A 22,811-nucleotide genomic window follows, 5' to 3' on the forward strand; every position below is an offset into this window, starting at 1 on the left:
ACACCACTTGCGCATTTTGGCTTAATTTTGTTAAATCAATAATGGCACTCAAAAATGTGTTATTGTTCTGTAGTTCATCTGAGTTTGTATTGATCTAATTTTAAGACCTTGGCCCTGCACTACGAAAGTTCAGAGAACCCAGGATAACTTTCTGTTTTCTGGATCCAGTTACCCTAATACTGGCAATCAGGATACACAAATCTGGTTATGTGTAAGTAAAGGTACTGTATGAATGTGATAAGCACTTTTGGCACTTTAATCAGTAAGACTAGAAGAGAGCTACTATAATAATAAAGTTTAGTCTGTTTGAAGCCAGAGAAGAAAGCTGACAGTGTAAGACTCGTCAATATCAGGTGTATCTGATGTGCCCATATTGGTGGTGTTCCTGGATTATGATAACTAATGTTGCTCTAGGTTCAACTGTACCAAAATCAGTTATCATTATCCTGATGATAACTAATAATCTGGGTATTAACAAAACACTAAGGCCCAGATATGTTGATAAACAACACAATAAATGCAGAGCATTCGTTTTTACTGTGACTGTACTGTTGTTCTAAAGGTATTTCCAGTGTTATCAAACTCCCATGCTAACAGAATAAGCACAAACTGTTTAGCCTAGCAAAAATGATTGCTAAAGCTAAAGCCACCTAGTTGTAGCTAACATGACTCTGCTGTTTAAACATACATTTCCATATTAATGCTGAAATACATATTTGTACACTAATTTAACAGAGAAATAAATTAGGCACTGCCATAAGTAAGTACTTCAAATAAAATGTTTGCTTGTTGTTGTAGCTTACCTTTAGCAATTAGCACAGCAAGCAAGATGGCGAACTACAGGAAGCGCACTGGACAGATGCTGAGAAGATTTTCAAAAATGTGAAATGTCCAAAAACTTTAAAATATATAAATACAAATTTTAATATGACAGTAGTTTTCTATAAAAATATATAATGCACAAATAAAACGCATGTATGCATAAATTAATAGAATAGAGTTCTAATAGAGATGTCCTATTTTTGCACAATAGTAATGTGACACAGGCAGATGGTCATGATTTACTTACACCACCTGCAGGCACTCAAACGGAGAAGAAAAAAATGCATAACATTTGTTTAAATATTTAAATTAATTTGATATTTAAAATAAATGATCACTCCATCATTTAGTGCTTTTATATAAATTATTTTTTAATAAAGTGTTGATAAAGCTATGGCTAATGACTCCGCAGAGGATCAGAAGATCTGTTCCCATTATTCATTAGTTGAATCTATGAAAGCAAGTCAGTAAAACACAAAGTTCACATAGTTGAAGACCTCCATAGCCAGAGGTCTCTGTGTGACTGAGCTACTAGCGCCCTCTAGCGGTTTTATTACAGAGCTGCACACAAACGCCAGAGAGGGCGCTTGTTTGATTGGAGGCGCTTTCATTGATTGCTTCCTCCTGCTTTTATACCCGCCCATTCTCAACGTTTGTAATCCGTCAGAAGCATGGCTTCAATAAAAGAAAGAGCCGCAGCGCTGAACCTTGCGGAGAAATTGTGTGTGCGTAATCAAGGTGAGTTGTTTGCACCTGGCGGAGGCCTGAACTGAGATCTGATTGTTTTTTTCTCATGTTAAGCAAGCGTTGCAAAGCTACACTTACAAACAGCTGTGGCAAAGAATTTGGCAGTGGTCATTTTAAGGTTTCCGTTATTGTGCTTAGTCTAACCTTCCTCCTCAACCCTTGATTTCTCTCCTTTCCAAGGGCGTAGATTTGGTTTTGGCATTGGTGGGGACGGATGATTCATAGTTTTATATGTGAATTTTATAATGTTAAATTACTATTAAACAAATGACTAAGTATTTTAGGCCATAAAACTACTCCTCTAAGATTACCACAAAGTAAAAGATCTCTCAGCAAAATTATGCAACAGATTAGGCACTATTGCCCCGATCAAATCAGTGAGCTGAGATTTTCTATTCTAAACATGAACTACTGTTACAGCAACAGACATGGACTACTGGTGTCCCACACAACTCAATGTCCACTATGTGAAGGAGCCAAACACGTGCCTGCTCCTCTCGTTAACTGAGATAAACTGCTGGCATGTTTGTTTTACATCTATACTGTCCAGTCTCTCCTGGTGGACATGCAGCAGCATTGTTTAATCTCATTTGAGTCATTGTTAACCTTAGCCATCTTTTTAGTCTTCTGAGAGCACTGAAGCTTCTTTCAGCCTCAATACCTGCGTTTTATCCTCAGATTAAAATTATTATTCTGTGCTTGATGTGCCTCACCTTTGGCCCTGGCTCTTCCCCTCTGTCTGCACTAGGACATATTGCCACCTGATAAAAAAACACATTGATTCGTGCCATATAAAAAGTGAGACATGTCAATTCAGATTCTTTGTCAAATATACACTAATGAATCAATTTACATCAGCAGCCTAACAACTGTCTTGACTCATCAGGAATCAGAATCAGAATCAGAATACTTTATTGATCCCTGGGGGAAATTATTTTTTGTTACAGTGCTCCATTTTAAACCAACATTAAGACAAGACAGACAATACACTAACTAAGAATAGTACAATACATACATACATACATACATACATACATACATACATACATACATACATAAGTCACTCATAAATAAATAGTTGGAAAAGAAACATGTGTAGTTGTAGCAGTAACCAGTGTGTTAAGTGGATGCGTTGTACAGGGAGATGGCCACAGGCAGGAAAGATTTCCTGTGTCGTTCAGTGGTGCTTTTCGGTAATCTCAGTCTCTCACTGAACGTGCTCCTGTGACTGACCAGCATGTCATGGAGTGGGTGGGAGGTGTTATCCAACATTGTCTTTATCTTGGACAGCATCCGCCTCTCCGACACCACCTTGAGGGAGTCCAGCTCCATCCCCACAACATTGCTGGCCTTACGGATCAGTTTATTAAGTCTGTTGGCATCTGCGACCCTCAGCCTGCTCCCCCAGCATGCAACAGCATAGAGGATCGCACTGGCCACAACAGACTCATAGAAAATCCTCAGCATTTTCTGGCAGATGTTGAAGGACCTCAGTCGCCTCAAAAAATAGAGACGACTCTGGCCCTTCCTGTAAAGTGCTGTGGTGTTTTTAGCCCAGTCCAGTTTATTGTCAATGTGTACTCCAAGGTATTTATAGTCCTCCACAATGTCAACACTGACCCCCTGAATTGAAACAGAGGTCAAGTGTTTCCTGGTCTTCCTGAAGTCCGCGATCAGTTCCTTGGTCTTTGCCACGTTGAGCTGCAGATGATTCTGCTCACACCACGTGACAAAGGAGTCGACCACAGCCCGGTACTCTGTCTCATCATCCCTGCTGATGCATCCAACCACCGCAGAGTCATCAGAAAACTTCTGAAGATGGCATGTCTCTGTGCAGTGGCTGAAGTCTGTGGTGTAGAGGGTGAAGAGGAAGGGGGAGAGGACAGTCCCCTGTGGTGCCCCTGTGTTGCTGATCACCTTGTCAGACACACACTGTGGGAGACGTACATATTGTGGTCTTCCTGTCAGGTAATCAACAATCCAGGACACCAGAGAAGCATCCACCTGCATCGCTGCTAACTTATCACCCAGGAGGGTCGGCCTGATGGTGTTGAAAGCACTGGAAAAGTCAAAAAACATGACCCTCACAGTGCTCGCCGGCTGGTCCAGATGGATGTAGACACGATTGAGCAGGTAGATGATGGCGTCCTCAGTTCCGAGACGAGGCTGATAAGCGAACTGAAGGGGATCCAGGTGTGGTCTTACTATGGGTCGCAGCTGGTCCAGGATGAGCCTTTCCAGGGTCTTCATGATGTGGGAGGTCAGTGCCACGGGCCTGTAATCCTGGGGGCCACTGGGACGAGGCGTCTTTGGTACAGGGACGAGGCATGATGTCTTCCACATCACCGGGACCCTCTGCAGACTCAGACTCAGCATAAACAGTTTATGAAAGACTCCACACAGCTGGGGGGCACAGGTCTTGAGGACAAGGGGACTCACTCCGTCTGGTCCAGCAGACTTGCCTGAGTGAAGTCTCCTCATTTGCATCTCAACCTGGTATTGAGTGAAGGTGATGGGTGGGGGAGGGGTGTCAGGAATCTCACAGGAGGCAACATGTGAAGAGAGAGGCTGGCACAGTGGTGTGGCTCTGGATTCCAGGCTGACTGCAGGTGAGGTTGTGGGGGTGGGAGCAGACACTGTGGTGTCGAATCTATTGAAAAACAGATTCAACTCATTGGCTCTATTCTCACCTCCCTCAGCTCCCCTGCTGTTGGTTGGCCTGAATCCAGTGATGGTCTTCATGCCCCTCCACACCTCTCTCATGCTGTTCTGCTGGAGTTTCCACTCCAGCTTCCTCCTGTAATTGTCCTTAGCCTCTCTGATCTTGTCCTTTAGTAACACCTGGATCTTCCTCACCTCCTCTTTGTTGCCCCCTCTGAAAGCCCTCTTCTTGTTGTTGAGGAGGGCTTTGATGTCCTTAGTCACCCACGGCTTGTTATTTGGGTAACAATGAACAGTCTGAGCTGGAACAATGGAGTCGGTGCAGAAAGTTATGTAGCCTGTGATACACTCAGTAAGCCCATTGATGTCCTCGGCGTGAGGCTCACAGAGTGTTTCCCAGTCGGTCACCTCGAAACAGCCCTGTAGTTCCGCTATTGCCTCCTCTGACCACCTCCTAACAGTCCTGGTGGTCACAGGTTCCCTCCTCACAATTGGCACATAGCGGGGGGTGAGGTGAATCAGGTTATGATCTGACCTACCAAGTGGGGGGAGGGAGGAGGAGCTGTATGCATCCTTGACGTTAGCATACAGTAAGTCTAAAGTTTTCTCTCCCCTGGTGGGACAGTCCACATATTGTTTGAATGTTGGTAGTGTATTGTCCAGTGATACATGGTTGAAGTCACCCGAGATCACAATAAAGGCACTCGGGTGCTGAGTCTGTAGCCGAGCTATGGCAGAGTGGATAGTGTCACATGCAGCTGTGGGGTTAGCAGAGGGGGGTACATAAACAGCCACCAAGATGACGTGAGAGAATTCCCTGGGTAAATAATACGGCCTGAGTCCAACAGCACACAGTTCAGTGTCCGGGCAACAAATCCTTTCTTTGATTGTTATGTTGGCAGGGTTACACCACCGGTTGTTAACTAAAACAGCAAGCCCCCCTCCTTTACGCTTACCGCTAGCGATGCTGTCCCTGTCCGCCCGAACAGTGTGGAAGCCTTCCACGGAAGCATTCTCATCGGGAATGTCCTGGTGCAGCCATGATTCGGTGAAACACATCAGGCTACACTCTCGGTATTCCCTCTGACTCCGTACCAGTGCTGAGAGCTCGTCGATTTTAATTGCCAACGATCGCACATTACCCATCACGATAGACGGCAGACACGGTTTAAACCTCCTCCTCGCTTCGAGCCTCCGCTGTCTCACCGTCACCTTTTTTCTTCTCTTCTGTCCTGTTTGTAGCGTGAGTGCATTTTTAAAACAATTTGTGCAAACTGCACTACAAGGTGGAATTGCTCCTTTCCCTCATTCTCTTAGAGATATATATTCCTATAAAGGTGTTTAAGAGGTCTCTTCTGTCCTTTTGCATATATCTAATCGTGCCCTGCACAAATTGCCTGTAAAATATGTTAAGAGTTTGTTCTGAATGTGCCTTTTTTTTTTTTTTTTTTTTTTTTTTTTAAAGCTCCTTGTGTGGCCTCCAAGCCAGTCCAGTCTTGCACCATGTGGAGCAGCCTTATCTCCCACCTGAAGTCTACTGTGACCGTGAAGCGCAGACGAGTCCTCTTGAAATCCCACAGTGACTGTTTCCTTGGCTCAGAGGGTGTGGATGTACTGGCAGAATACATTGTTAAAGCGAAGGGCTTTGAGGGTGTGTGTTGGTTTGTAGATGCTGTTTTATTCCCATAGCTTCACCTTCTAGAGATCATTTTATTTATGATATTCGGCCCTTCTATTTGATTAAATTTAAGGTGCCGTCGTGTCTCGGGACAAAGTGGTGTGTGTGTGCCAGGCGCTGTTGGAGTGCGGCGTGTTTGAGGCGGTGGGAACCAAAGTGCTGGGAAAAGACAAGAAACAGGATGCGTTTCATGACAGCAAGAGCGCTCTTTACAGGTTGGATACATGAAACGAACTGTTTTTAAAAAAATAAATAAATAAATTTCTACCTGTGATGGCATTCCCTAAACATTTCATATAAACATGCAGGTTTGTAGACACATCTACTCCTTCAGTAGATGAGTTGGAAAAAGGTGTGCTTGTGAATGGGATCCAAAAGTTCTTCACCTGCGCTCCTTCAGACAGGTATCACCTCTAAAATATTTATTTATCTGTATTACAGGCACACTGCATATAAAACATCTAACCAAAGGTAGCATCAAGTCAAAATGTATCTCATGTATGAATATTTTATGAATTGAATAATAAATATTACTGTATACTCTCACTGTCCATATTATTAGGTACACCTTGCTTTTACCTTTGGGACTGGCTGAATTCTTTTGTAGCGTAGATCCATCAAGGTCTGAATTTACTGTGCCTGAAATCCGTGTCTCTTGCATTTCAGGCAGGAAGAGCAGACCTGTCCCCCTGCATCGCTTGTTGAGATGTCCACCCCAGTCCTCTTCACTCATACTTCCAGCCAGCTAGATGCTCCCGCCACTAGCAGCCAATCATTGGAGCTGCCGATGAACAGTCTGAGTCTGAGTCCGTGCAGGGTACAGACAGCCACGGGTTTACCACAATCATGTGAGCACAAATCTTTCTTTCGTATGCATCACTAAAGCAATCCTGAACAACTAAACTAAAGCAAATGTTTCTGCAATACATAATGCTGTGGTATACAAAGGACAAGCAGGAAATCTGTACTACATAGCTGTGATCATCAAGCAAATTGCATTCAAAGAGACATGTAGCAGATGGTACTGGATCAGCCACAATCTGGCATCTCTGAGGATAATCGGAGTACATTCATTCACATGGTTTGAGTGACTTGCACATCTGTTAATTTGACATTAATGCTGAATGATCTATTCAGCTTTTGAGCAATATATGCATCTATCAGGCAATGTTTGACGCCAAATAACATTACACATGTAGTTTAACAGCATGGATCCTATCATAGACTGCATTCAGCGGGACAAAAGGCAGCAATACACCTGCACAGGCTGCAACTCAATTAGAACTTGGTTCCTCTGGCTCTTTCCTGCAGTGGTGGATGAGGTGTGGCAGGAGCAGACCCTGCTCAGGCTGTTAAACCTGGTGGAGCTCCCTGTGCTGGAAGGCGTGCTTCAGTGCAGGCAGAGCCCATCCTCTCCATCTCCAGCCAACCTGGCACACAATAACCCAGATCTGATCTACAGCAGCAACCACCTGGACCGACAGATCCTCAAGGCCTTCCGAGACTCTCAGTAAGTTTGGATTTTTAAAAATCTTTAATTTTTTTTATAAATTTGATCTTTTGTTGATCTCACTTGCACTGTTTCCTCCTCATTTTTCAGGGAAGATGAGTGGCTCTGTGCAGCTTTGGACTGTTTGGACTTCCTGCCTGACCAGCCGGTAGTGGAGCTCAGCAGGGAGCTGCCTCATTGTTTCCCTCAAGATAATGAGAGCTGTGACCCAGAACCAGCTGGTCTCAGCGTCCAAGAAAGAGGCAAGTGGTATGATGAGTATCAGAATCGGGTAAAGCATGTAAACGCCACTGGTGAGCTATGGTGAGAGACATGTATAGCTTATGTTGCAAATGATGGCATGTTTAACAATAGCTTCAAAATACTCAGGTGACAACAGTGCAGAGCACACACATCTCTCCCCAAGTGGCTTGGCCCAGTGTAAGCTGCTTCTATATGGGACTCTGGTCAAACACTACAGCATCACAAACAGGCTTCCACTTCTGCCGCAGCACATGACTGACGTCTACACAGCCATCACAGAGCTGCTCGGTAAGAACACTGGTTCAGACGTGACGGTGAGATTTTTACCGCGTCTCCAACCATGCTCTCTTCTCCTCCAAAGATTTTTAATAACCTCACCACTTGCAGCACATTCTCTTTCATTCTCTCACCTTTTCAGTAAATGTTAAATTGGATAAGGCTCTCGAGGCTCTGCAACTGTGTCTGAAGCTGCTGCCGCACAGCTGCAGAGATGAGCTCCGTAGGCTGCTTATCTTCGTGTCTCTGGCAGCTGACCCACATGGGATTAAAGTGGACAAGGAGGTGAGAGCAAGTGGTGTTTTTATTTTTTTGGGGGGGGGGGTCTGACATCAAAGAATGTGCTCTGTCATCTGTAGATTGAGAACAGGCTGGCAGTGAAGAGGTCTTTCTCCAGGGCGATCCTACACAGCAAGGCTCTCTCCAAAGAGAAAGAAGATCTTATATTGGTCTTTATGCTAAGCAATGTTAAAGAAATCTTCAAGGTAATAGAATGCTTTTGGTCTGTGTGAGAAAGTGATGATGAATTTTTTTTGCCTGATTTCTTGCCCCAGTGCAGCAAGAAAGCGGGGAGAAAAAAATGATCAAAGATTTGTGCAAGAAATGTTTGTACATACGAACTAAACCCATTGTGATCTGGTCACGCAAACCACCGCTAAGGATGACCTACTGTAGTTGGCCATCCTTAATGTAATCAGTTACTTTATCTAGAATATTCTCTTTGGTAACCTCTGCTTGTCCAACAACTTAAAATGTGTTTGCATGGGGCCCTTTTGACTTGTAGTAGAAGAGATGGCAATTATAAAAAAGCTGTACACAAGTGGCCACACAGCAGACACTGATGTAAATGGGAATGTGTCTCGAAGGTTCGCTTGGGGTGCTGTGAAGCAGTAGATATTACAAAGGAAGACAATGTGGGAAAATATGAATGGGTTAAATACAAATGTAAAGCTACACAGTTCTTGTTCTTCCAACTGTGGTTTGGGGTTGTTTTTTTTTGTTTGTTTGTTTTGGGGGGGGGGTGTTCATGGATTATGCGCAGCTTTGTTCTGTAAATTTTTTTTATTTTATTTTTTTTCTCTGCTCCAGATACCTGGGGCTCTGCACAAAGTAGTGAGTGACAAGCTGGCTTGCCTCGTACAGGAGAAACTGCCGGATGTGACGGGTAAATGGCTTTTGATTACTTTTGGTAAATGACACACAACATCAGTTTCCTTTTAAGATGGAGAAACTCCAGAACAGATCGCACAATTCCGTCTCACTGCAAAACACAAAAGGAATGGTATCTGTAATTCAGTAAAATACTTTTATCGTTTAACATTAACATGAAGTCTTTCTTTAACTCAAACAGGTCGCACGATCTTTCAATGCTCTAAATTCTTAAAATTCTCTCACTATGACTGTGTATTACTATGACAGTCTTTCCAAAAATCTTTAATTACTGATGGAGTGAAACAGTTTCTTCAACATGCAGTAATTTTCTTGGCGTGGCATCCTGAATATCTGCAACAGCAGATTTCCCTCATCTCCACAGAGTGAGGCTCTCTTCTAAGAAAAATGAGCACTGTTGGATCTGCCATAGACTAACTGGCTAGAACAGCTAAGAGGTCATGCAGCTAAAGAGCAGATGCTCCCTGGTGGAGACTATAATCTGCAGAAAAAACTAAATAATATCCAGACATTTCTATTCAAATCAATTTTAATTAAATTTTCCTCTTTATTGTTGTTCTCCTCGTCCGTTGTGATTCATAAATTGGTCTACATCATGTGTAGGTTATTGATGTTTCACTGCCCCCTAGTGGTGGCAGAATCTCCAGATCACTTTATTCCCAGCTGAGACTGGAGGTCTGTAGTTACATTAAATTGGCAATTATGCAATGTTCATTTCCTTTAACGTTTTTTTTTTTTTTCTCTCTCTTCTTCAGGTTCTACATTCTGTCAGCAGGTTGACAGGAACACTTTACAAAGCTCTACAAAAACCACCACCAACCAAGCGCTGTGGGTCCTCTTAAACAACATCCACCTGGATACCAAGATCTCAGCCAAGGAGAAAAAGCGTCTTCTTAGACAGTTTCACCTTTCCCACCCAGAAATATTTAACCAGTACTTTGGTGACTCTGCCTTCAGTGTGCTGTAGATCTGTGCAGATTTGTCTCTGCTGTTTTCTTTAAAGTGTTTTTTGCCTTTTTACTTGCTTGTTATACAAAAGTGAACCATCTCCACAGATGCATTTTTGACTGACAGTAAGTTTGTGTCTGTATATCAAATGTATAAATATTGAAGAATACTAAAGCATGTATGTGTATTTACTATTGAATAAAATGTCAATTGTTTACAAAATCTCAAATGCATCTCTGTAAAATGTGAAACATTCAGCTCTTTGCAAGTATATTCTGCCAATGAACTGTTTTCTGGAAGAGAGCCTGAGGTGGCCACGTTGGGAACTTCTACTCTAAGCATTATATGTGTTAGACTCTAAGCTGTTTAAATATTTCAAGAGGTTTTTTTTTTTTGTTTTTGTTTTTTTAAATCTTTAACATTAATAGAGTTTAAAAAAATAAATAAATAAATAAAATAAAACGAAACCACTCATTCACACTCCTCAGTTCTCTGTAGATCCGTTTTCTGACTGAAAACCTGAGGGGGTGGTTCCAAACTTTCATAACAATGGAGTGAGTTTGCATTAAAATAACCTGCTCAAAAACAATGTTCACTTTCTGTAAATCTGTTACACGTAACACGTCTGATATCAATCAGCATGTATGTTTTTGTTTTCCAAAAGGCATTCAACCTCATTGTACAGCAAATTGGATATAATATTAGATAGAATGGATGGTAATGTGGGGAAACATTTAAATAGATCAACAGTTTATCAAATACCCAGACCAGTCCTTTTGGCTCTTACAACCATGTCACATTCAAAGTCACTTAAATCACCATTCTTCCTCTGATGCTCAGTTTGAACTTTAGCAGCATCTCCTCCCTGTGTCTGCATACTTAAAAGCATTAAGTTGCTGCCATGGTGCTGGCTAGTTAAATATATCAGCTGAACAGGTGTTTCAAACAATGAGGTGAGAAGTGTATCTTTTGAAAATGTGGCAAAAGTACATACATTCTTTACTTGGATAGAAATACCGATACTTGTGTTAAAAAATACTCCAGTGAAAGTTACTGATTCAACTTCTTTACTCAAGTGAAAAAGTACAAGCTCTGAAATGTATTCAAAGTAAGAAAGTAAAACATAGGTCTTATATAGCGTTATAAATTATGCATAATTTATGTTTTTGCTCTTTCATCCCTTTGTGTGAGACAACCCCCCCACCCCCATTTAGGCTCAAACCAGTTTGACCTTTGAACCTAAAGTAGCGAGCCTGTTCTGAAATTTTAAGTAAAAAGTTCAGCTATTTGTTTAAAAATGTAGGGAGTAAAAGTAAAAAAGATGGTTGAAAAAAATACTTAAGTAAAGTACAGATACCTGTAAATTCCTCTTAAGTACAGTAACAAAATATTTGTACCTTATCACTTCCTTTAGCTGATATTTTGTAACATTCTTGTGTATTTCTACCATCCATATATAGGAATGTATAGGAAGGCCAGTTATTGTCTATCAAAGAAGAAATTCATGTAAAATGTACTTTTGTTCTTTTGAAATCAAATTTGGAAATGTCTGAGAAGGAAACTCTTCTTCTTCTTCACATCTGAGCAGCTAGACAATTACAATCAAATTAAAGCTGCGAGCAGCGTTTTGAGGGTCCTCGCACCCCAGGGCATCGAGACACGCCCAACACCTACACCCAGCATGTCCGATCTTATGTCACATGGATGGAATTCATGCGTAGAACCACCAGCTAAAATTTCATCTCATTCAATGATGATTATAGTCGTCCCACTAGGTGGCGCTCTAACTATTACTGACAAATGGCATATCAAATATTTCCGAGCTTGACTCTCGACTCATACATACGAAGTTTGGGAGAGACTGAACTTGGTTTCTGAGTGACAGCAGATTAATGCTTTTTGGCGAGTGATTGAAACTCCACGTGCCGCCATGACCACCCCGTTTCCCTGAACGTAAAAAGCTTCGCAATTTAACATCATTAAGGTCTTTAGATCCCCTGCACTGGAGATCGAGTCAATCTAATGTACGAGGTCTGAAAAGAAGGGAAGGTGTCGCCAAAATGACACTTTAATTTTGAAATGGCTGACTTCCTGTTGGATTTGGGATATTGCTCCAAGAGACATTTTTGTACATCTTGATAGCTTACATAAGCTTACCAGGTTTCAAAATCATAGATGAAACACAGAGCAGAGGCTGATGTTTTTAAATGTTGTAGGGGGCGCTGTTGAGCCATTTTGCAATATTCCATGAAAATGATCACATAACAAGAAAGCCTTCATGACATTAGAGGAGTGGGCCAACTCCTAATTTTCTCACTGAAGCATCATGAGGGACTGAAGTTAATATTCACCGCTTTTGAGGTGGACCTGATGAACCTGTGATAATCAGTATATCAAAGTGAAAGACATGACATTTCCTGTTCCCACTAGGTGGCGCTCTGCATATTCCTGACAATAGCTAGGTTTCATTTGACGTAGACGTGACGTCGACGTAAAGCGCGAAATTTGACTGGCGGTCGGAAGTGAAAAAGATAAGCGCAAAATCACAGACAGACAGTACGCAAAATGCCTATGTCCTGTTGTGTTTACGGATGCTCCAGTAGGTCGACCAGAGAAACTGATAAACGGTATTTTAGGGTACCAAAAATAGCCCAACGAAGAGGAGAAAAATGGAAAATTCTAACCGAAAAACGTAGGAAAAAATGGATTTTAAATTTACGTTTACAGTCGGGAGGAGCAGAGTCTGCCAATGCCCGTGTCTGCAGCGACCACTTCGTCAGAGGTAATGTTATGTTTGCAAACGAACTTATTAGCATTAGGTTGTCGTTAAATTCTCGTTTACTTAGTGCTTTTAAGTTAGTAGTCTAATATTGACTTGATTGGGACTATAGGCTGCCCAAGTGCTTTGGATGACGAAGAGTCGGAGGACTGGGCTCCGACGGTCAATCTCGGCTACGAACGAAAACCCAGATCGGAATCAGTTCTCAAACGAGAGAAAAGAATGAAGCTTAAGGCAGAACAGCATCGATGTGCAGAGGCGATTTTGGATATGCAACAGACGGCTGAGAGCCCGGATTTGAGCCTAGTGACAGTGGAGAACAGGCTACTAACCCTGCCATACAATTGCAATGAGCTGCAATCACTTCTCCATCCTCCTTTGCAATTACCCAAGTCTTCAGAGGTGTCTCGTTAGACCGCTGAGAATGGTTTACCTTGAAACAAACAACTGTCACTCTAACGAAGTCCTAAGGATGTGGCATGTTTGTTGACGTTAAAGCCGCTACCGCTAACTGTTAGCGTGTTTAAGATAAAGCAATATAAGAACAAACACTCACCCTTGCAAACACCAAACTGTATCCATCACGGAGACGTTTTGTTCCAAGGTTGTGGACCCACCCGCTGACAAAAAAATTGTACGCCTCCAGACTCTTGAAAGCTTTCATTTGCTGCCTAGTGTAGTAAGAAGTCTGGAGGACCAAGTAGTTGGTGATATCCACAGCCTCGATAGTAGGCAAATCCTTTACTTCTGTGGTGTATTCGGACATTTTCAAAGAATACGGATCACGTCCGATATATTTTTTAACTATCTGTTTATATCTCTCCCGAGAAACGGGGTCTAAAGTTGCACAATAGCTGCTCTCCTGACTCTCCACAGTGTCCTCCATGTTTACTTCCGCCCTCCACTCAAAAATCGCGCTGCCTCCGCGCGTCATCAGAACCACGTGACCGCAACCCAACTATGGGCATATCAATCTGTTCAGGGCAGGTCTGTCATCACGCCTGAAAATTCTGGTACTGATCAGACTGGATTTCTTTGACTTATACTAATTTTTTTCTTCATCAATACTGCTGGGGTCACACCCTTAACAAAAACTCACACTTTTCACTGTAACCAAAGACCAACTCCTTAAAGCTTTCCTAGAGAAATTTGAGTTGCAGATGTCACCCATCACTCTCAGTGCTCGGGCCCTAATAAATGTAACGTTTCTGCCGCTGTGTCCGTGTGTGTGTGCGTTTGGGAGGGGGGGCTCGGCTGTTACGTCATGCTAGTCCCACCCAATCCAGGAAGCGTCTCTTGATTAGCGGCAACCCGTCAGAGGAGGGCTGCGACGTAAATAAAAAAGCTGGAGTTTCCGAGGATAAACCAAAGCCTTTCTTCTCCTGAGCGCGGTGCCTGGCGGCGGTGAAGTTGTGAATAAACGTGTGTCTGGGTTATGAAGGAGTAGCGGTGTCATAAAGCTTTGTTGTTGTGTTGTTATTGTTAAACAGAAAGCGGCGTTCACGCTGACTATAAAGCTAACGTTAGATAAGTTGAGCTCCACATCAGACGCGTCTCTTCCCCCCGGGGCTGCCGAGGACAAGGTTAGTACCGTTACCGAAGCCTGCGAGGACAGCCACAGTACCCATGAGGCTTTGTTCTGTTTACTTCACCTCCTCAGTCTTAGCATCGCACTGCCACACGGATCCCCCCCTCCCCTCTCTCATCCTCTACCAGTCCAGATGATGTCATCATTTGAGCACCACAGAAACAAATCTGCACATCTCTTTTTCTTTGTGCTCTTAAGTGAGGTCCTTTCACGTGACAGCCACTGCTTCCTGGTGTAGCCCTGCTATACACCCTTCTACAAAGACCTGGCTGTATCATAGTGATTGGGCTCTTAAAAGCAGACTCTCAGATTTCAAATCCCTGCACATTCAAATCTCCATGTCACCTGTTTTCCTGCAGACTCCAGAATGCCAAAGGAGGCAGACCACATGGAGGATGGAGGAGACAAGGAGTCGAAGGAGGAGCAGAGGCAGGGGGCTTCTGGGGAGACGGTTAGGAAGAGGGTCCGGGCGAACACTCCGAGTCCTCACAGAGGCAACACTCCACAAGGTGATCAGGCTTATTTTAACTGTTCAGTACTGTCTGCAGGCTTGCTCATTAACTAATGAGATCATGATCGTATAACAGAGACTTTGTAAAAGCATCAGATTTGTTAGACTTCCTGGTTAGTTTCTGTGAAACTTTGTTTTAATTCAACTGAATAAACTGGCTAAACACATGAATGTGATCTGGATTAAATGTGTCACAGCCTGTCATGTGACTGAAATGAAAACTGAACAATAGCACATCCTTGAAAGTAGTGCTGTGTCATACTGCATATCTTGGTATCCATCTGATACCAAGTAAATGCTGATACCAATGCCGATACTTTTAAACCTGTAAAGGCACCTTATTTAGGGACGAGCAGTGTGTCGTGATTTATGAGATGTATCATCATTAATTTACTCATTTTGAACACATTTGTTGACCACTAAATCACTGTGATTTACTGTGATTGTGATTACGTACTGCAATAATTAGTAATTACAACAAAAAACACTATTCAGCTTTTCATGTACTTTGAAACCCGGAATATAAATGTGCCCACCCGTAAAGCACTTTGGGTCAGCTTCTGTTGGTTGAATGTGCTATATAGGCTATAAATAGATGTGACAATCAACACACAGAGGTTCAGACATTGTTCATAGTGCATGCTTGAGGTGTATTCTTTCATTAAAAAAGTATATATACATACATTTATCGACCCTGTCACTCTAGTATTGCTCTGATACCGATACCAGCGTTGGTGTCGATACTATTGATATTTGGATCGATCCGCCCACCTCTACCTAAAAGTACGTTTTCAAAAAAGATTTACTGGTTCCTGCTGCTCACTGTCATTTCAGGCCTTTGCTTCCCCTGCAGGCCTGTGTTTCTGAGGGTAGGTCATCCATAAACATGTTGGCTGTGAGACCTTCTACATACATGTGAGAATATGTCCTGAAAGAGGCAGCACAGATGGTTTAGCAGTCTGGCTGGAGTTGGGCTCGGACCCCTTCTTCTTGCATGCTGTGAGAACAGCTCAGTTCTTCTGTTCAAACATGTGATCTTTGCCCTGTTTTTGACCACAGGAGTCAGACCATGAATGCTTCAGTTCACAGGCACATGCCTTCAAGCGTTGGCAGATAAAATCTTCTTGTCTGTGTTGCTTGCTTGTTTTGACCAACTTGGCTCTTGCAGTCACTGCCAGTGAGTCAATAAGTAGAATTGTGAGAACTGTGTACAGAGACGCTTCATGTCAGTGAGGCTGTGTGATGGGTTTATTACTGATTGACTGATTTTTATCTAGAGCTAGCCAAATGTAGGTTGCAAAAAGAAGTAGAATGATAGATGTATACAAGCATTTGCAATTAGCAGTTATCGGTTACACTGTCCATGCAGTATATACATCATCCACCTCTGAAGATTCAGCTGTACCTTCTCAGTAATGACAACTAATTGGTTATGAATTGATTGGTAGGTTTACTAAACCTGGACACACCAAATTTGACAGACTACTTTGCCTCGTTGTTGTGCGTTCTGTATTAAAATGCCATGTTTTCTAAGATGCTTGGCAGGTAATATCATTTGGTTTGTGTGCTGAACACAGTAAACTGTGACACGGTGTACATTAAAAACCTTGCAAAGGGGTCTGGAAAGTCCAAACATCAATTCTAGCTCCAGCTGTGGAGGATGCTAGCCCTCGAAAATGTAAAAAAAACCTCAAAACAAAATACTCCTCCAAAGCCATATATCCACATGAGTACTACTAAATATGTGACACAGTGTTGTCCACTTAAAAACAGCTTGGACTTGTATAAGACGGAAAAAGATTAACTTTGTCAGTTCTGATGTAGAAAATGTTCTCATGTGTTTATTCCCAGATTTAGATTTGTGCAGATGATGACTTCACGAGAGTGGAACATTGTGACTTTTTGTTTTTGCTCATGGCCGTGAGCCACAACAACAGAGGCTTTGCTTAAAGGCAGGTGTGCTGCTGAACAGAGAGCTTTGTTTAGACTCTGACTGATGAATTGAGGAGATCAACGCTTATTGCACTTAGTGTTGCCTGCTTGTAAAACATTCACACTAAATCCATTTGGAAGTGAGAGATAATGCGCTCAGTAAATGGGTTTATATCCAGTGTGTTCTCCAGATGAAGGAAACTTTATCTTTTGAAAGAATGACGTGTAATTGTGTACAAATATATACATTTTCTCTTTCTAGCCAGCCCACCCAGGTTTGTCTCTGTGGAGGAACTGATGGAGACAGCTAAAGGAGTCACCAACATGGCTTTGGCTCATGAAATAATGGTGAACCAGGCTTTTCAAATCAAACCCGCGGAGCTTCCTGAAGGAAGGTGAGGACTGGATCTTTTCCTCAGTGTGAGTTCTTTCTTGCTGCAGATATAAAAGCATGCGTGTTGTTCTGGAACAGTTTGGAGCGCAGAGTGAAGGAGATCATGCACAAAGCATTCTGGGATTGTTTGGAAGCCCAGCTGAAGGAGGATCCACCGTCATATGAACACGCCATCAAACTTCTGGCTGAGATCAAAGAGGTGAGATGCTGAAGCCTGCATTCATTCGTATTCTTCAATCATCCTTCTCTAGATTTAACCAACCTCTTTTAACCTCTCGTCTCCCCTCTTTTAGACACTGCTGTCTTTCTTGCTACCAGGCCACGGTCGTCTGCGCTCTCAGATTGAGGAGGTTTTGGACTTGCCCCTGATCCAGCAGCAAGCTGAAAATGGAGCTCTTGACATCGGTCGTCTGTCCCAGTTCATTGTGTGGATGATGGGCTCACTTTGCGCCCCCAGCAGAGACGAGGACATCCAGAAGCTGAAGCAGATCACCGAAGTTGTGCCTCTGCTCAAGTAAGCCATGGAAGACAGGTCATCATTAGCTCTGCATGTTCCAGGCTGTGGTTTATTTTTAGATTGTGTAATTTCATTCCCATCAGACCATGCAGCTCTCAGCTTGTATAAGAGCGACTGTTCTTTGATTATAGCTCAAAGCGCTATTAACAACTTCTTAGTACAGATCCAGACTTACCAAGACTGAATTAAAAGTTTGGCTTGTCATGAAATGTGTATATTTCATCATCAGTGCTTAGAGTTTGCCCATTTTTTCCATCTGTCATGTTTTAGGGCCATATTTTCAGTGCTGGACCTGATGAAGGTGGACATGGCTAACTTTGCCCTGAGCAGCATCAGACCACATCTGATGCAACAGTCTGTTGAATATGAGAGGAACAAGTTCCAGGAGTTTTTGGAGAAACAACCAAGTAAGGGATACAACTTTCATATTTACTGTTATGAGCATTATTAGCTTTAAACATTACATATGATTATTTAAATAGCACACAACCCGCAGTGTCTAATTCTACTGTATTCAGACTAATCACCTGCAATATGAAATACAGAACCCCAAAACATATCTCTCATTAGCTGGTAGATTTGTAGACGTTAACATTGTGCAATGTCCTTTGCACCATCTTGAGTACTGTGATACCCACTGATTACCTCTGTAGCAAGACTGAAACAGTTGCCCATTTGTCATTCAGAACATGACTGTAGGAGCTGCAGCTCTAATAAGATGTACTACAGACTGTATAAAACATGGATGTAGCTTCCAGATGTGAAAAGTGAAGCAAAGTCAGACTTTCCACTGAGGTTGTATTCTTTTTATTGGCCAGCAAAGGGTGACTCAAAAAGACTAGTTATGTGGATTTCTGTTGGAGTATGGCCCTCAGTTTTCTTGCTCTGTGACTCAGGACTGTATCAGCTCAACATCCAGGTTCCAGTCCAATCAAATACAACATAATCTTTATTTTATTAATTATGCTCCTCATCAGAATCAGGCAGCGGGGGTCTTGACATCTGGATGCCAAAACCTGAACAAACGCTTGAGGCTTTGCAATCTGACTTCACAAGCCAACATTGTGACAGCTATATGCGTGTTTTATATATGCAGTTTGTGGCGTCCATTGTTTTCTAATTGCTCATTGCTGTTTGTGAGATATCCAAAGATCAGAAAGGATACAAAATTGCATTTTTCTGTAACCAAACATCTTCAAATTTGACTGTTTGCTTTATTAACGTATTTATTTTTTATTTTTTACAAAAGGGAAATACTCAATCTGTCAACCCACGAATACTGCAGTTATAAGTTACACAATGATTGAATGCTTTTAAAAAGCATGTGATGTACAGGGGTGTAGTCACTCCTGTGTGAATGCCACTTCTTTGTTATACTTTTTGAAAATCAGGTGAATTTCAGCAGCACGCAACAGCTTTGATTTGATGCAGTGTTTACACATAGACTTAATAATTCATCTTATACCACTGTGCATCCCTGCTCTACTCAAAATATTTGTATGTTAGCCCTTCTGTCTAGTGTAGTCTGAACCTTTTACATTTAACAATACAGAAAACTGAAAAAATCTTGGTTATAGACTCCTGTATTATATTCTATAATGATGTAATACCGCTGACTAGTACTGCTATTATTATACTGAATAATAACAATGATCGTTTCTCCTTCAGATGCCTTAGACTTCACTGAGAAATGGCTTGAGGATACAGTAAAAAGCCTGCAAGACTCAGCAGCAACAGGTGGTGCTGCATCTGATTCTTCACTCCACCCCCTCAGTGTTCATAATCATGCCTATCTTCGCCTGCTCAGGTGGGACCACGACTCAGACCCCTTCCCGGAGGTAAACCCAATAAATCCTGGTTCATTGTATCTCAGCGCTTGTTTAGATTTCACTTCTTGTGTTCTACGCTTCATCCTAAAATTCTCCTCTGCTTTTATCTACAGACGGTGTTGATGGATCAGGTTCGATTCCAGGAGATGCAGCAGGAGGCTGAACAGCTGGTTCTTCTCTCCTCTGTGCTGCTCATTGTCTACACTACAACTGGGGAGGCCATCTCAGGCCTGCCAGGACTGATGGAGACCCTCAAAAACACTGTTAACGTCTTGCTTGCAGACATGCATACACCGTAAGCACAAAGATATATATATTTTTTTATATTTAAAGCTACAGTGGCCAAATTTGCCTTCATTTCTTTCAGTTCACTTCCTCAAGCACTAATTATTCTCTATGTGAATAAACAAAGGTGGACAAATATGACTGAGCCAGAGTGGATTTAATTTGACTTGCATTAATGCGTAAATTGAACGACTTAGGATTAGTTTGAATTTCAAGGTAACTTTCTCTGGAAAGGTCCCATGCTGACATATTCTGCAATGTGCCTGATCTGAATTCAGCAAAAATAAAGAGAGACACTGTAGATTCCATCAGTTTCACAGATGTGGTGATGTGACTAGTTTAGCCTCATTTAGACAAGAGTAGTGTTGTTTCCACGAATTGTATATGAAAGATGGACCACTAATTTCTGGACAACTTTTTTGGACTTTGCTGTCACTATGTTAAGGGGGTTTTTGTTTATTTTTTTCTGGTCAACTGGAACCTTTCTGTGGAGTTTGTGTGTTTTCCAACAGTTTTAAAAGATGTGCTTTGTACTAACTATTTAAATGGTAAATGGCCTGTATTTGAATAGCGCTTTACTTAGTCCCTAAGGACCCCAAAGCGCTTTATACTACTTTCAGCCACACACCCATTCACACACTGGTGATGGCAAGCTACATTGTAGCCACAGCTGCCCTGGGGCACACTGACAGAGGCGAGGCTGCCGGACACCGGCCCTCTGACCACCACCAGTAGGCAAACATGGGGTTAGTACAGGGGTGGGCAATCTCACGAGGGCCGGTGTCCCTGCAGGTTTTAGATGTGTCCTTGAACCAACACAGCTGATTTAAATGGCTAAATTAGCTCCTCAACATGTCCTGAAGTTCTCCAGAGGCCTGGTAATGAACTAATCATGTGATTCAGGTGTGTGGACCCAAGGTGAGATCTAAAACCTGCAGGGACACCGGCCCTCGTGGACTGAGCCCACCCCTGGGTTAGTATCTTGCCCAAGGATATTTGGCATGCAGCCAGGAGGCAGCCTGGGATCGAACCACCGACCTGATTAGTGGCTGACCTGCTCTGCCACCTGAGCTACAGCCACGCCATTTATTCTAAATTGGCTTAATTTGTGAACATGAGAACAAGAGGCCAAAGCAGTTACAATTTTTTTTGAGACAGTGTTTGATAGATGGCTATGAAGTACTGATTACATACAGCTTTTTTTTGTAAAGTTAATTGTATCAGTAAAATAAGTTTATTATATATTAAAGGTTGTAGCTTTTCTCCAATGAAAAAAAAAATCCAAGAAGTTTTAGCTCAAGACAGATGGGTAAAAAAGCACATTTGTCCCACAATACTACCGACTGTCCACTGTTAGCCATCATAATGGAGTATGGTTTTGCACACTAGGGTAGCGAGTTAGTTACATGACTGAAAACTATGGATAGAAGATGCATAAAGCTTGGCTTTTGTTGTGAAGCTTATTAACTTAACAACTTGTATTGTTATAAAACTAAAGCTTTTTTTTGTGATCTGTCCTAAGTTCATTTAGTGCACAGGAGGTCTTGGCAACCATTGGGGAGAAACTGTGTGTTGAGCTGAGTCAGTGTCTAAGCCAGCATGGCTACTCTCCATTCTCAGCTGACCGAAAGAGCGCTCTGAAGGGGCAAATCTCCGCCGCCATCCAACCAGACAACACAGTCCACATGCTGATGGGTAAGAGCACTTACTTCTTACTTCCTTAGAGGCAACACCAGCGGTGCACAGTTCAGTGAAGGTGTTTGTCAGCGACAGTTAAACTCTCTTCTCTCCTCTCAGAATCTCGGGTTCACAACTACCTTCTGGCTTCCCTGGAGTCCAGCCAACATAAGACCCCTCCTCCTCTGCCAGGAGGTCTGGCTCCAGTCAGCAAGGAGCTAAAAGAGCTTGCTGTTCACTTCAGTCGCCTTGTCAACTACAACAAGCTGGTCTTCTCCCCATTCTATCAAAAGACCCTGCAGAAAATACTGGCACCAGGGGAGAGTCCCGGCACAGACACATAAACTCTGCAGGGAGGGAGAAGAGAAATGTGGAGAGCAGTCTGTGATTTTTTGCAGTTTCCTCTCACTAGTAACGGTTAAGATTTAAAGAAAACAGTCACGGGAGGTGCCCAGAGAAGTATGCACCTTAAACCAAGTCGATTAGAAAATAGACTCACATCTCAGTTACATTAATCCACAAAGTTGTTAGCTTGGAAAAATGTCAAACCTCATATTTGTGACCTATTAGCAGCTGTCTTGGATGAGCCTGTATTCAGTATTATAGCATGGCAGGGTATCATTCGGAACAGTTTAATACCCAGAACTAATATTTTGGGGTATTCTGCATCTTTACCATACGTGGTAGAGTCCTTATGACTTAGTTTGCGCAATATTCAATTAAAGAAAGAATTCAGGAAGATAAAGTGTCAGCGTATGTATCATAAAAGTGTCCCAAAGTAGGAAGATATAGGATCTGAAAGAAGTTAGCTGCTGTCATTACCAGCAAATTAAACTGCCGACTTTACAATTGAACCCCCAGGTCTCCTGTTCTTACACAATCCTTTTTCCTAATTTAGGAAATTCCCCCCAACATCCAACAAGCTCCAGTGCTGCCCCCGCCTGTCAGGAGCTGCCAGGAGATGTTATGGTATTTCACAGATGTGTTTGCTTTATTACATTTATCAAAAAAGAGCCACAATCTCTACTTAGAAAGGGTCATTTAAGTATATTTGAAAAGGAATCTGTTTACTCAGGATAAACAAGTCACTGAGTATTTTTAAAACGAATTTGTGGGGGTGGGGGAAAGTGTTTTAGTGAATCTGCCTGAATGCTCCTTCCTGTTAGCTCCTGACAGGTGAGGTGGAGCTCTTCTAAAACACTGGCAGAGAGCTCCTTGATGAGTTGACAAAGCTGACCCCTTCA

General features: G+C 42.4%; 2 protein-coding genes across 2 annotated transcripts; both read left to right on the forward strand.

The window, feature by feature from the left end:
• The first annotated feature begins 1,493 nt into the window (after window positions 1–1,493).
• Window positions 1,494–10,074, forward strand: LOC146629549 (DEP domain-containing protein 7-like). The gene is made up of 12 exons (XM_085358700.1): window positions 1,494–1,560; window positions 5,696–5,881; window positions 5,982–6,123; window positions 6,217–6,312; window positions 6,575–6,756; window positions 7,220–7,418; window positions 7,509–7,660; window positions 7,788–7,949; window positions 8,080–8,222; window positions 8,297–8,422; window positions 9,027–9,102; window positions 9,863–10,074. Exons 1-12 carry the CDS (start codon window positions 1,494–1,496, stop codon window positions 10,072–10,074), a joined length of 1,743 nt encoding a protein of 580 aa, XP_085214826.1.
• Window positions 10,075–14,789: 4,715 nt separating this feature from the next.
• tcp11l1 (t-complex 11, testis-specific-like 1) lies at window positions 14,790–21,977 on the forward strand. Its single transcript, XM_085358701.1, has 9 exons — window positions 14,790–14,931; window positions 17,128–17,260; window positions 17,338–17,458; window positions 17,553–17,773; window positions 18,047–18,183; window positions 19,445–19,614; window positions 19,719–19,900; window positions 21,413–21,585; window positions 21,688–21,977. Exons 1-9 carry the CDS (start codon window positions 14,790–14,792, stop codon window positions 21,909–21,911), a joined length of 1,503 nt encoding a protein of 500 aa, XP_085214827.1. The 3' UTR covers window positions 21,912–21,977.
• The last annotated feature ends 834 nt before the right edge of the window (window positions 21,978–22,811 follow it).

Source organism: Diplotaxodon limnothrissa, linkage group LG7 (genome assembly GCF_057381915.1).
Source record: "Diplotaxodon limnothrissa isolate DT_005_m linkage group LG7, D_limnothrissa_male_GT1.1, whole genome shotgun sequence".
In the NCBI taxonomy this organism is placed as follows: Eukaryota; Metazoa; Chordata; class Actinopteri; order Cichliformes; family Cichlidae; genus Diplotaxodon; species Diplotaxodon limnothrissa.

What these genes read in the sequence shown, in the direction of transcription:
- tcp11l1 (XM_085358701.1), top strand. Translation starts at nt 14,790, where the DNA reads ATGCCAAAGGAGGCAGACCACATGGAGGATGGAGGAGACAAGGAGTCG. An exon ending in GCGGAGCTTCCTGAAGGAAG is followed by an intron (nt 17,261 to 17,337) that starts GTGAGGACTGGA and finishes GTTCTGGAACAG; the next exon opens with TTTGGAGCGCAGAGTGAAGG. An exon ending in TTCTGGCTGAGATCAAAGAG is followed by an intron (nt 17,459 to 17,552) that starts GTGAGATGCTGA and finishes CCCCTCTTTTAG; the next exon opens with ACACTGCTGTCTTTCTTGCT.
- LOC146629549 (XM_085358700.1), top strand. Translation starts at nt 1,494, where the DNA reads ATGGCTTCAATAAAAGAAAGAGCCGCAGCGCTGAACCTTGCGGAGAAA. An exon ending in CACGGGTTTACCACAATCAT is followed by an intron (nt 6,757 to 7,219) that starts GTGAGCACAAAT and finishes TCTTTCCTGCAG; the next exon opens with TGGTGGATGAGGTGTGGCAG. An exon ending in AGCCATCACAGAGCTGCTCG is followed by an intron (nt 7,950 to 8,079) that starts GTAAGAACACTG and finishes TCACCTTTTCAG; the next exon opens with TAAATGTTAAATTGGATAAG.